The following is a 13,602-nucleotide window of genomic DNA, read 5'->3' on the forward strand; positions in this document are numbered from 1 at the left end:
GTGCGCAGGCGCGGCTGCGGGAACGCGCGGGAGCGGCAGCGCGCAGGCGCGGTCGCGGTCCTGCGGCAGGGCGCAGGCGCGGGCGCGGTGCGGGCGCAGCGCGCAGGCGCGGGCCGGCCATGGCGGACGAGGCGGCGGTGCGGGCGCAGGCGGAGGCGGTGCGGCGGCTGAAGCAGGATCAGGCCGAGCCCGACGAGGTGCGGCCGGGCCCAGCGCCCGCCCGCGGGGCTGGGAAAGGGGTTGGCGGGGCTGGGGAGGCGGGGGGGGGGGGGCGGAAGCTCGGGGGTGGCTGCGAATAGGATGCTGGGGGAGGACCAGTATGGCTGGGAGACTGGTGTGACTGGGAGTGCCCCAGCTGGCCTGGGAAGAGGGGGCTGGGGCACTGGGGGTGTTGGGATGGGGAAGAGGGACTTGGAGGGAACTGGGGGTACTGGTGCTGAGCTGGAGAGACGGCTGCTGAGCTGTGGGTGGGGTTGCTGGGCTTAGGGGGAGGGTGCTGTGGGGAACTGGGAGTACTGGTGTAGGTGTTGCTGGGTTAGGAGTGCAGGCGTGGGGAAGAGGGGTGCTGGGGAGGGTGGAAGTGCTGGTCTGGGCTGGAGAGCGAAGGGGCTGAGGTGCCTGGGGAGAGGGTGCAGGGGAGATTGGGAGTGGGAGCTGGTGGTACTGGTGTCAGATTGGGTGCTCGGGGGTGTTAGCAGTGGGAGGAGGATGCTGGAGACCGCCAGTGCTGGGGTGCACGTAGCAGGAGCTGGGGGTGGTGCGGAGGCTGGTGGGATGGGAGGTGTGAGGACAGGATTGTGGGAGTCAGAGAGTGGTGGGGGTGCTGAGGCCGGGGTGCTTGTAGCAGAAGTGGGGAGTACTGGAGAGGAGCAGGGAGTGCCCCTCCGGTTGCTGTGGGAGACTGGGAACGGTGGGTGTGTTGTGGCTGGGGAACCTGGGCGTGCTAGGAGCGCTGAGGGTGCTGGGGGCCTGTGGGCTGGGCTGGCGGGTGGCCTTACCCCCAGCTCCTCCGCGTTCCCTCCCCAGATTGCGAAGGAAGTGGCGAAGCTGCTGGAGATGAAGGCGCAGCTGGGGGGCGATGAGGGGAAACACAAGTTTGTGCTCAAGACCCCAAAGGTAACCGCTTCCCCCAGCGCACACTCGCTGTACGCGCAGCCTGCTCCCCTGCACGCACACGCAGGCGCCCGCGTGTGCAGAATCTCAGCACGGACTTACCTGGCTCTGTTTCCACTTCTGTTTCCCTTTTTGCTTTTAGTAGCAGGGGAGAGAGGGGTGACAACATCCCTGCCAGCATCTGACCCACGTACGCTATACCTTAAAGACTTCTTGGTGCTCCTGTGACGAGCCAGCCGGGAGCTGGTGTGCGCAGGGAATTAAATTCCCTTTTGGCCAGGCTTTGCCATAGATAACGCCCGGCATGAGAGCTCTCACAGCTGCCTGGACTGCGCTGTTTGAAGTAAGGTCGTGCCTTCGTTGTGCTGCGGAGCTCAGGGTTAGGGCTCTTCAGCTTTTTTAGCACTGACCTCGCTGGTGCCTGCAGACGGCGGCTCTCGTGGATCAGGGATCCTCAGGCTGGTCCTGTTCCCTGTCGAACTGGGCAGAGCGGGCACTGGCCGGCTGGGTGAGCACGGCGTGCTGCCAAGTGCAGCTCTGCTGGCGCGAGGTTCGTTGTGGGGATCTGCAAAGTGTGGGAGTCCCGTTTACTGAGCGGGTCTGGCCAGCTGCTGGCATTGCCGCGTCCTCTTGCAGAAGGGCCCTTCCTTCAGGGGCAGCTTTTCAGTCTCCAGGGCCCTGAGAATAGTGTCTGTGATGCAATTTGTGCTGAAATTTTTTGTTTCGTCACCAGCAGCTGACCACAGACCAACTCTGTTTCCACGCTGCTGTGTGGAGACAATTATGAATGTTGCTCACAATTAAAACAGGTTACGCTAATGCTGCTGACTTAGGAAACGTCTCAAAACTGTCTCCTTTTCCATTTCCTTTATCGTATGTTTTGGTAAATGTAATGGGAATGGGTAAATGTGGTGGGAAACCTGGAAAGTGGAAAGGTTTCTCACTGTTTAAAGATGTGGAGACAGGGGTTTGCAGCTCTGTGAGTGGCCGGGGCCACGCAGCCTGGGTTTCCAGCCGTCTCCAGCGCACACCAGTGTACTGCTGACAGCTGCTCTTCCCTGTGCGGCCGGCAGGTGGGAGGTGCCTGCTCTCTGCTTCCTCCTGCCTGACTGCCAGTTCTCGGAAAACGAAGGTGGGAGGTCTGGTTAATTAGAGTGATTTATGTGTTGCTGAGAGCCTAAAGGTGGTCATCAAAATAATTCAGTGAGGAGATTAAAAGGGAGCCCGTCCCAGTGAATGGATGGGCACTTCACAGGTATCACACTTTGAAAATGTGATTTATCTCCGTGTGTGTGTGGAAATTATAGAGCTGCTGCTTGTTCTGCAGCTTCAAAACATCCCTGTCCTCTGATTACACCTCGCAGGGTGGCTCCTTGTGCCAGGGGCTGGCTGATACATTTGGATCGGAGCTGTGGACGCATCCTAGCTGCACTGCCATCCTCAGAAGTTCTCAACTCTGAGTGTTGAGTCTATGGTAGCTCCTTTGTTTGCTGCACGGTGACACTCCGGAATCAGCTTTAGCTCTGCAGACCACGGTGTGTCTGAGCCACGTCCTGATGTTTCCAGTATTCTTTGGTGCTGCTTTTTACCACCTCTCCTGAAACCTTGTGTCTGGACCTGGTCTCTCTGGCTTTGCTAGCGGGATGAGAGCTTCTTTGCATCACCTCTCACATCTGGCTCTGCTGCGTGCCTCTAACCTCACGTGTCCTGTGCTCTTCTTTTCCTTTTCTCCCCGCAGGGCACGCGGGACTACAGCCCCAAGCAGATGGCCATCCGTGAGAGGGTCTTCAACGCGATTGTCACCTGCTTCAAGCGCCACGGGGCGGAAGTCATAGACACGCCGGTGTTTGAGCTGAAGGTGAGCGAGGACACGGCGAGCTGGCTGGGCTGATGAGGATCCTGCAGTTGAAAGCTTGCGATGTGTTGAGGGCTGGGTTTTCCTCCACCTCCTAGGTGTCCTCCCTTTCTCTCCTCTGTTCTCTGGGGTTGATCCCCTGTCACTGAAGATGCTGTTTGTTCCTGTGTCCTTCTGTTGTAGGAGACGCTGACAGGGAAATACGGAGAAGACTCGAAGCTCATCTACGATCTGAAAGATCAAGGAGGAGAGCTGCTGTCCCTGCGCTACGACCTGACCGTATCCTGCCGCAGCCAGGGCTGAGGGGCCTTGTCACCTGTGCTGCCCTCCTTTTGGGGCAGCGCTGTCCGGAGGGCGAGGGAGGAGGAGGAGGGAGGACGGTTCCTTGGCTCTGACCCTGTGCTGACGGGGAGGCGGTGAGCAGGCGGTGTGGTTATTAGCTCAGTTCTTTTCGGTACGTTGTTTCTGCTTGGTGAAGTAGCACTTGTATGCGGAGGGAAGGAAGATCTGTGTTGAGTGGGGTTTCTCCTACGGCACGGTACCCGGACTCGGCTGCGGTACGCTGCCCACGAGAGCCTGAGATCGACCTCAGGTGGTGCTGGAAAATGCCGGCAGGGCAGCATGCGTGGGCCATGTCTGGGGAGCTGCGGAGGCCTTGGGGCGCTGCGGCAAGCCCAGCTGTCTTTAGCAGCTGCTTTGCCCCACGGGTGTGCGCTGCGCTGCGCTGGGCGTTGGGGAGATAGTGAGGACCCAGCGCTGCCTGTGACTGATAACTGGGGGGGTGGTCCCTCCCCGTTCCCGTCCTTAACCCTGCCGTCTCAGGTGCCCTTCGCTCGCTATTTGGCCATGAACAAGATCACCAACATTAAGCGCTACCACATCGCGAAGGTCTACAGGCGCGACAACCCGGCCATGACCCGGGGCCGCTACAGGGAGTTCTACCAGTGTGTGAGTCCGGCCACAGGCAGGGACGCTGCTGAGTGGGGCTGGGGGCTGGGCAGCAGTTGTGGGGACGCAGGGCTGTGTTACCCTGCAGTGGCCTTCCCTGTGGCAGTGGGAAGCTCAGGAGGATCCACCAATCTTCTCCTCAGCTGGGCATGGAAACCAGCTTGAGAGCGGGAGGGTGAGGGTGGTGGCTGTGACACCGGGTGCTGGTGTGTTGGGGAACTTTGTAACACCACCCCCGGGTGCCCCAGGTGTCTCGCCTCTTTGCGCTGTGGAGGAAGGCAGCTCCTTGCTCTGACCCATCGTGCTTGCCAGCCTGGTGGGGAGGAAGAATTCGCTTCTGATCCCAAATCTGGCAAAGGTTGAACTCCTGGCTGTGCTAGCAGGACGCGTGAACCAGGCGAGTGAGTCAGCCGTAGCACGTGCTGCTCTGTCCTCTGCTTAGTCAGTGTTTATTTTGAAGGAAGGGAAAAACCCAGAGGCCAAATTGGAGAACAGGTAAGAAAGCCGTTTCCTTTGTGGCTTTCTCAGACGAGTGTGGTAGCTCCAAAGAATGGCTTTGTTCCGCCCTACTAACATGGTCCCTGGGGCCTTGTATTGCAAACAAACTCCTGTTTGAGAATATCCCCTCTTCATCATCAGCTCCTCTGCATACCTTCCAGCTCCAGTTTGGTGAATTCCCATTTCCAGACAACTAGAGGTCTTTGCCTGCTGACTCATCTGGAGCGCTGTTCCCAGATCTCACTCCTAGGATAGCTGGAAATGGTCTTCCAATAGCCAGGCTGCACTTGTGTCTGATGGTTTACCTCTCCTCGTGCCAGTGCAGCTCTGTAAACGGTAGCTGTCATTCTTCCCCTTTCCCAGGTTAAACATTTAGGAAATGTTTAGAGAAATCTTCCCCTCCTTACGTCATGGAAATCAAGCTCTGTTACCTTCTCTCCCCGGAGATGCTTTGCTCAGCCTCGTAGCTTTTTCTGCGTCTTTTCTTAAATGCAATCCCTCAGGCCTTGGTTGGTTTTTTGCAGTGAGATTTCATCAGTGCCACATACGGGGGTAGCACGTTCCTGACCGTACCAGACCTTGCCCAACTTCCACGGGGATTGCATCAGCCCTTCTTGCGCTCAGCTGATCGAGGATTAACTGATGTGACCTCATCTCTTTCCTCCTCTGTTGTCCCAATTTATTTGGGAAGCTTGGTGAAGGCATGAAATTTACCCAGTTAATTAAAATTATTCTTGGACTGTAAATCTTATTGAAGACTTTGCATTTGGAGATTCCTAAATGAGAGCTGAATAAGAGGTCTCTTGTTGCTTCTTGGTTTTGTTTCTCTCTGAACATTGCTGTTCTCTTTGGTATTTTCCAGTCACGGGGTACCAGCTTATTAAAACATCTTGTTGCTGGGCTTTAGTTCTACGTGCCAGTTCATCTGATAACCTCTGCTGGGGACCATGCAGGTGTTCTGATCTCTTTTCTGTCTTGGCAGTTGAAACTTTGGGTTTGCCTCAGTTGAGATCGCTTCTCTTGTCTTCTCCCCTGATCATTAACTTGATTGGCATGTTTATTAAAAAAAGAACATCCTAAGAATCAAGGCAAAACATTGGCATTTAGGTCATTCCAAATAATAAGTAGTTTCCTACTCCCCTTCCCGGTTCCTTTGTTCTATTTATTTACTGCTGATGCTCGTTCTGCTGTCTCCTTTTGTTGTTTTTCAAAAATCTCTGTTTCAAAGTGTGTCACACAGTAAACTGTGTCAGAGGCAGGGAGCAGGTCACACCTCCGGAAGCAGAAAGCAGGGAGAAGCGGAACGGCCTCTCACAAACTGTCTGCACTGGCCACAGCACAGTGTACAAACCCCTTGCAATGCAGTGGACGTGAGAGCACTGCTGCTTTCGATGAAAAGGGGTCATAACCCACATCCTGTCCCTTCTGGATCCTGTCGGCGAGGGCTGGTGCTCCCTTAGGTCCCATTTCTGGTGCTTTTTGTAAACAAACTGCTGTTCACCGCAGAGCTGAAGCTGTATTGCTGCAGCCACTCCAGCAGCGCTGAATTACTCACTGCCTTTCCCTGTGCCCCAGGATTTTGACATCGCCGGCCAGTTTGACCCGATGATTCCTGACGCTGAGTGCCTGAAGATCGTGCACGAGATCCTGAGTGACCTGCAGCTCGGGGACTTTCTCGTTAAGGTGAGACTGGGTGGGTTTCTCTGTGCCGTGGTGGGAAGCAGTGGTCGCTGTTCCTGTGGTTTTATGCAGCAGCACCTATTCCCACTCCAACGCCCGCTCAGGCCTGATGCAGAAGTTCATCCCACATCTCTGCCGCCTCGTGGGGTGTGTTCTAAAAGGCTGGGCCTCAGCTCCAGCTTGCCTTAAGCTGGGGATGCGAGAAGGCTTCCTGAGGCTGCCGTTAGCAGAGTTCTTGCGAGCGCTAACCGCAGTGCCCTGCAGAATGTCCGGCAGCCAGCTACCCAGGTGACTGCCGTACTCACCGCCCAGGGTGAAACACAGTCTCTGGCCCAGGATCCCTGCCCTTGTCCCAGCCCCCGATGTCCCCTTAGCAGGGACATCTGCTCGGTGTGTGCGCTGTGTCGTCTGCAGACTCCTGCCTTCTCGCCAAGTCCTTTCCGGGGCTGCGGCCTCTTGCAGAAGAAAAGTCGTGCCCTACTGTAGCCTGAGCTTGCTGTTTGCTTCAAAACACCCTGCCGCCTTGGTGTGGCAGCACGTGGTGCTGGGTGTGCAGGTCAGGCAGGACGGGGAAGGTGCAGAGCGATGGGCAGGAGGGCCTGGTGTGCAGGGGGGTGGTGGGGTCTCTGAGAGGGACCCAGAGCTGGGTCATTGCTGGGCTCCGCAGGGCAGACGAGCCGTGCGGGCCGGGGGTTGCGCTCCTGTGTGCAGCCCTCACGGGGGAGATGGGTGGTTGCCTGCCCTTGAACCTGTCTGAGATGAGCTGAGGAGCTGACCGTCCAGCTGCTGTGTGTGTTGGCAGCGGGGAAACCGGGTGCCTCCGAGATGAGCAGGCACCCCTGCGGTGGGGAACAGCAGAGAAGCCTGCCTGCGGTTATTCTTGTCTTCCGTGAGCCGCTCTGGTTCTTGTCGGTGCTGGAGGATTGCAAACTCCCGAGTAGCCTTTGTTTCTGTCTCATTTAATTGCTGGTGTTCTTACTACCCATGGAAAAGCTGAATCCAGCTGAGGTAATCCTCGATTACCTGCTGTTACAGAGCGTAATTAAACTATGGAATTCACTGTACTATCAAAAAACAAATCCTTAGTGAGGTTTTAATGTAACCAGATGTCCCTTTGCTCTTACGCTGAGAGAGCAGGGTAACGCAATGAATTAATCTCCTAGTCCGCAGCCTGTTCCTGAGCTGGTTTTAGGTGTCCCCGTGAGAGGACTCGTAGCCCCGTTGTTTTTAGTTCTCTGTTGAGTGGAGGTGTCTGTGGCTCTAGGAGAATGCGACAGCTCTGCCCGGGCTTGGTAGGGGTCAGTTGTGCTGATTGGCTGCTCTGGGCAGAGAGGCAGCTTAGCACCCCAGGACTTGGGGGAGAGACAGAAATTGCAAGCAGCGAAGAATCTTGGCAGACATCTGCTGGTTTCTCTTCCATGTTTAAAACTTGAGAGGAGAGAAACTGGACACAGCTGAAGCATCTGCTTGAGTTCATAACCAGTGACCTGCTCCCTCTCCCCCAGGTCAACGACCGGCGCATCCTCGATGGGATGTTTGCAGTTTGCGGTGTCCCAGACAGCAAGTTCCGAACGATCTGCTCCAGCGTTGACAAACTGGATAAGGTACTGGATAAGGCTGCAACTGCAGCTGGAGTTGCAGCAAGTCTGTCCCTCTGGGCTGTTCTCACCACGGCCCATGAGAACTGGCTGGAAAATGCTGATAAACATCGAGCTGTTCTTGTTCCCCCCGTTCTCTGGAGGGGAGGCACATGGGGCAGAGCAGTCACACAGGAAAACTGGATCCTGTGCTCTCTTCTCCAGTATCCCACGAGGTCCTGACAGATGGAAAGGAGGGAGGGAAAAATGCTCTTCACATGGGAGGTTCGACATCCCAAAATTTAGCCTCCTTACGTGCTGCTGCTTATGAACTAGGATCATGAAAGCCTGCCCCCAGACTGGGCCAAGGCGTTGAAAAGCTTTTACAAATTCATCAGGTTCATAGAATCATAGAACGTCCCAGACTGGAACAGATCTTGACATACCATCTAGTCCAATCTTTGCCAAAAACTCAGACCTCAGCTGCAAGGTGAGGGTGACCCAAATGGTAAATCCCTGTGGTAACGCAGGAGCAATCACAAGTGACGGTCTGTAATCCTAGTCTGTAAAAGCTGGCAGGTCGCGGGGCCGAGTTAAATGGGAATCCACAGGTGAGTGGGCTGCTGGAGTTGCTGTCTTGTCCAGGTCTCTGTTTGTGAACACTGTCCTGCGAGCTGGTGCTATCCATCGGCAGTGTGATGTTTAGGACACACGTCACGAGGACACGGAGCCTGTAGCACGTGCGTGGTGCTGGCCAGGCTGCTGCAGCATCGTCAGGGCACCGCTGGATAGCGCGTGCCTCTGGGGGACCCTCAGGAGGTGGGGAGGAGCAGCAGGGAGACAGCGCGAGGCTTCTGTGTTTTACCTGGAAGTAGAGAAAAGGATTTGGAGTGAAAAGGAGTGAGAGATCAGAAACACAGACCTGGAAAATAATCCCTCTGTGCAGCTGCTCCTGTGAGACACCAGGGAGGAGGTCCCCGCAGGTTTGCGCTCAGCAAGCTGCCTCAAGAGCAGCGGCTGTTGTGAAGGTCGCTGAGGGATTCGGGCCCTTGTGTGGCCTGGGGAGGAGGGAAAGGTGCCAGTGTCAGTAGAACTTTTTGTTTGCAGCTAATTGTCGTGACTGTAGGCCCTCATCAGATGTAAAGATACTGGAGATCAGTCTATAAATGTGCGTACAGTCCTCCACTAACAGCTAAGGAAGAGGAACCTTAAAGTGAAGTGCAACCTGAAAATTCAGTTTTCTTGGCTCAGGATCCAAAGTAAAATTTGAAGGCAAGTTTCCATGTGTGCTCAGAGTCATGTGGGGGACACTGTGGGCTGAGTGCGTAAAGAAGTGCTCCTAGCCTTCCTGTGAAACCCTGTATACACATGGAAAAGCAACAGGAAGGGAGAATGGGGCTTTTTTAGAATGAGATCGTTTCCTTGGTACTGAAATGCTGTGGTTCATCTCGGTGCGGCTGGATGTGAGCAAGACTCTGGTTCTCTTTGAGCCCTTGGTCAGTGGGAAGCCCACGGTGTGTTCTGCTTACACTGGGTTTTGCATCCCCCAGCCGGCTCCTCACGCCTTCCCCGGTGGTGGGCGTGACCAGCAGCACATTTGTGACTGAAGTTTATGAGTAAGCACCAGGGAAACCACTGCAGCAAGACAACTCTCAAACTCGGTGCTTTTATGGTGCTGCTGTTCGATTCTGGCCAGGAATCAAACCCAAAGTGTTTGTTCTGGGGCTCCAAGTTCTTGGGCGGCTTTGCTGGCTGCAGGGCTGGGGTACAAACAGGCTGTGCAGAGCTGCAGGAAGTGGACTTCTGACCACACGACCACGCTCCGAGAGCATTTGATCTGCTGCTTCTCTTATGCCCCTCTTAACCACGCTGACACTGATGGCGTTGTGCTGCATAGAGATCCATTGAGGGCAGCTGTGTCTGTTCATCTGTGGTGAGCAGGACCACCAGAGACCTTCCCCAGGAGAGTCCGCATCCTTGGAGTGTGGCTGATGTTCTCCTCTCCCCTCGCAGATGCCGTGGGAAGAAGTGAGGAGCGAGATGGTGGGAGAGAAGGGGCTCTCTCCCGAGGCCGCGGATCGCATCGGGGAGTACGTCCAGCTCCACGGTGAGCGCTGCGGGGTCCAGCGGGGTCTGCCAGGCCGGGCGGGCACGGCCGGCAACGGCGGGGTGCCGGGCCCGTCGTTGCGGGTGCTGCTGCGCTGGCAGAGCTGAGGCACGGCTCGTTCCCACAGGGGGCCTGGACCTGATCGAGCAGCTCCTCCAGGACCCAAAGCTGTCCCAGAACAAGCTGGCCAAGGAGGGGCTGGGGGACATGAAGCTGCTGTTTGAGTACCTGACCCTGTTTGGCATCACGGGGAAGGTGAGGGGGCGCAGCGGCAGGAGGGGGCGCCGCCGTCGTGGCCGGGCAGCCGGGGCCCCCCACGTGCGCCGGTGACGGGGCTTGGCCTTCCCTTGCGTCCTGCAGATCAGCTTTGACCTGAGCCTGGCGCGGGGCCTGGACTACTACACGGGGGTGATCTTTGAGGCTGTCCTGCTGCAGCAGGAGAACGACCACGTGGAGGAGTCGGTCAGCGTTGGCAGCGTGGCTGGAGGCGGTCGCTACGATGGGCTGGTGGGGATGTTTGATCCCAAGGGCCGGAAGGTGCCCTGCGTGGGGGTCAGCATTGGGATCGAGCGCATCTTCTCCATCCTGGAGCAGAGAGTGGAGGTAGGTGCCTTTGGTGCTCAACTAAACATGGAGAAAGAGCAAGGATTCACACCTTCCCCACGTCCCCCAGTCCAGGACATGCTGAAGCGAGTCTTCCTTGCTGCTGTCTTTGCTGGAGAAGCCAGCCAGGCCTCTAACGTGCTCTGCAGCAGGAGTCAGATCCAGGAGATGATCTCCAGTTTTCTCTGGCTTTGGAGATGGTCTCTGGGGCTCCCACAGGCAAGACGCCTCTTCCCCACACATGGCTGTTCAGCTGCACTGGGGGGGGCACTTTAATCCTCAGCAGTACCAGGCTGGCAGGGAGAGCGCAGCCTCGCGCGCATACCCGTCCTGTCCCGGGCACTACGGAGACCAGCCGGGGGTCGCATGTCCCAGGGCAGGGAGCGCAGCGTCTCTAGGGGTGCCCAGACACCTTTTTCCTGTTCCCTCTCCTCACAGTCGCTGTACCAACGTGTTGTCCTCTGTCCCAGTCAGTGGATGTTAAATTGGTCTGTATAGGCTCCTGAAACCCTGCGGCGTGTTTCCCTCCCCAGAGGCCTGCTGTGGGGAGTTCTCCCTTGGCAGGCAGACACAAGCAGGATTTCTGAGTGGAAATTGAATTCTTCCCCCAGCAGCTCCAGTCCTGGCCAGGTTTGTTCCTCTGCAGGTGACCTTTAAAGGCTTCTCCCTTCAGCCAAAGCAGCGGCAGGAAAATGCCGCTTTGAGTATCCAGCGTCTGCCATGAGAGGAGATGGCTCCTGACCGCTGGAGCATCTCGGCTGGCTGCTTTAATCTAACCCTGAGTTACCAGCTCAGCTGCAGAGCAGGCGGCTGCTTCTGTCCCGCTGCTGCTCCCGAGCTGCTCGGAGCAGATCTCTGGGCGCCCTGTGGGTGTGGAGGAGCAGTCCCAAGGCAGAAGGTGGCAGGGAGGTTGCCCGTTCTCAGCACATCCCGCAGTCTGCTCACACCTGCCATGCAGGAGGGAGGCTGCGTTAAGCTCCCATCACGGAACAACCGCAGGTGATGGGATTCTACTCCAGGATGGAGTCTGTGAGGCCTCCCTGAATCTCCTGATTTATGCTGTTGATCCCACTGAGCCCGATCCTCTTCACCGCTAAATTGATGGGCCTGGGGTGGTGACCTGTCCTGCTCACAGGGTCTCAGATATCTCTGTACGTCCATGGCATCTTTTCAGTCTTGTCCCCTCTCTAGGCCTCCGAGGAGAAGATCAGGACAACGGAGACACAGGTGCTGGTGGCCTCTGCCCAGAAGAAACTCCTTGAAGAGCGGCTGAAGCTTGTCTCCGAGCTGTGGGATGCTGGAATCAAGGTATGACCAGGCGATGGCAAAGTCAGGAGCTGCCTGATCCACTCTCTGCACCAGGAATGGACCAGATTCGGCTTTGCCTTGGGAGGAAGGAGTTGGAGAGAGAGGGTGGGCAGCAGACTGCCTTCCTGGGTGGAGTCTGCCTCTTAGAATCAGAGAATGGGTTGGGTTGGGAGGGATTTTAAAGACGATCCAGTTCCAACCCCCCTGCGCTCACCAGATGGCAGTTAGATTGGCCAGCAGTGCCTGGTTGAGGGGGTGCGGAGAAACAGGCCGGTGCTGATCACGGTGGTGTGCTCTGGTTTCTGTTCCAGGCAGAAGTGCTGTACAAGAAGAACCCCAAGCTGCTCAATCAGCTGCAGTACTGCGAGGACACGGGCATCCCTCTCGTTGCCATTGTGGGCGAGCAGGAGCTGAAGGATGGAGTCGTCAAGTTGCGGGTGGTGGCAACCAGGGAGGAGGTGAGGCCCGTGGTGGCTTGGCGTGAGGGGGATCGGCTCCAGACCCATCCGTGCCCTGCTCTGCAGCGGTGCCGTTGCGTTGTACGCAGCAAGGTGGCTTTGCCAGCCCACGTTTTGAGTGCGGCGCCTCAAGGGGAGATCAGAGGGGTGATCTCCCCTTTCCTCCTGACGTGAAAAGCCTCCAGGGCTTAGCAAAGCTGCTGACGCAGGAGGCACGGCGAGGGGGGGCTCCCCATGCGCAGCAGGCAGGGAGGGAGAGCCAGGGCTGGCAGGCTGGAGGGGAGGGCCGTGGATGGATGGTGGTGGCCTTGTGGCTGCACTTTTGGAGACTGGGTGAGGTGAGGTGTCCTCACTGCCTCTTGACTTGCTGTGGAGCACGTGCCCTGGTGTCGGTTTGCCAGCAAGCCGCCTGTAGCAGGTTCTCAGGATTTTATACGGTGGCTTCCTCACTAGATCTTTTCAAGCAGTTGTCTCTCCAGGGACTTCTGTAACACCTCACGCTCCAGTTCCTCGCCCCAGGCGGCTTCCTGGAGCCATGGGGCACTATTATCTCCGGCTCTGGAGTTTCCTATCATGTGGCCTCCTTGAATTCCCAGCTATTCCTCAGTTCAGGAACACGGAGGGGCGTTTCGGTGGGCTGCGTGGCTGCTCGTGCTTTCCGTCCAGGGCACGGGACCGTCGCTGAAGGTCCTGGAGGTGCCCTCTGAGAATGAGCGGGACCAGTGCTGATCCATGCACTGGTCTTGGCTGTGGAAGCGGTAGGAAAGAGTGGGAAGAGCATGCATGGCTCATGCTCTCCCAGCAGCCTGGTGTGGTCTCCCGGGACACGGGGCCGCGGCTGGGGTGGGGGCCGGCCCTCTGGGACCAGAGAAGGTCACCGTACGTCAAGCTGCTTGCGTTGTATCGAAGCAACTTTGTGCTCCCCCTGTCTAGGTCAACGTTGGCAGGGAGAGCCTGGTTGAGGAGATCAGGATGCGAACGAGCCAGCCGTAAACCCCTTCTGGACACGTCTGCTGGTTTGTTGGATTCTGGCTGACGCATCTCCTGTAAATGCCTTCGCCGGGCCACGTGGCAGCGGGTGCGGGGTCGAGGGGGCTGTAAAAAAGAAAGCTGTATTTATTCTTGTCTTGTGCCCTCCCTTTCCCGGCGGGAGCGGAGAGGCTGCAGCGACTCCTGCGACGTGGCCTGGCCCTCACGTCTGTCGCTGGAAAGATGTTTTTGCAAGTGGCTCTGGCACCCACTGGCTTCCCGTCTGCCGTGGCTGCGGTGACGCGTGGAGCCCCGTGCTGTCAGCAGGCCCCGCGGTCTTGGCTGCAGCTTCTTGTTCCCGTCACGTTGAATAAACTTCGCGCCCGTCCCCCTGCTCTGGCTGCAGGGGGGTGACCTTATCTCCAGCAAAACGGAAAGGCGCTGCTCCCAGAAACATAATAAACCTGTCGCTCCCTCTCTGTGCCT

The 13,602-nt window shown here is 57.2% G+C and overlaps 1 protein-coding gene across 1 annotated transcript; it reads left to right on the forward strand.

Moving 5' to 3' along the window:
• Positions 1-86: 86 nt before the first annotated feature.
• On the forward strand, positions 87-13,593 carry LOC104487496 (histidine--tRNA ligase, cytoplasmic). The gene is made up of 13 exons (XM_086758855.1): positions 87-197; positions 1,027-1,116; positions 2,852-2,971; positions 3,152-3,247; positions 3,791-3,916; positions 5,990-6,097; positions 7,600-7,698; positions 9,685-9,778; positions 9,906-10,033; positions 10,139-10,381; positions 11,573-11,689; positions 12,001-12,147; positions 13,081-13,593. Exons 1-13 carry the CDS (start codon positions 120-122, stop codon positions 13,138-13,140), a joined length of 1,506 nt encoding a protein of 501 aa, XP_086614981.1. The 5' UTR covers positions 87-119; the 3' UTR covers positions 13,141-13,593.
• The last annotated feature ends 9 nt before the right edge of the window (positions 13,594-13,602 follow it).

Source organism: Chlamydotis macqueenii, chromosome 14 (assembly GCF_036417535.1).
Source record: "Chlamydotis macqueenii isolate bChlMac1 chromosome 14, bChlMac1.mat, whole genome shotgun sequence".
In the NCBI taxonomy this organism is placed as follows: Eukaryota; Metazoa; Chordata; class Aves; order Otidiformes; family Otididae; genus Chlamydotis; species Chlamydotis macqueenii.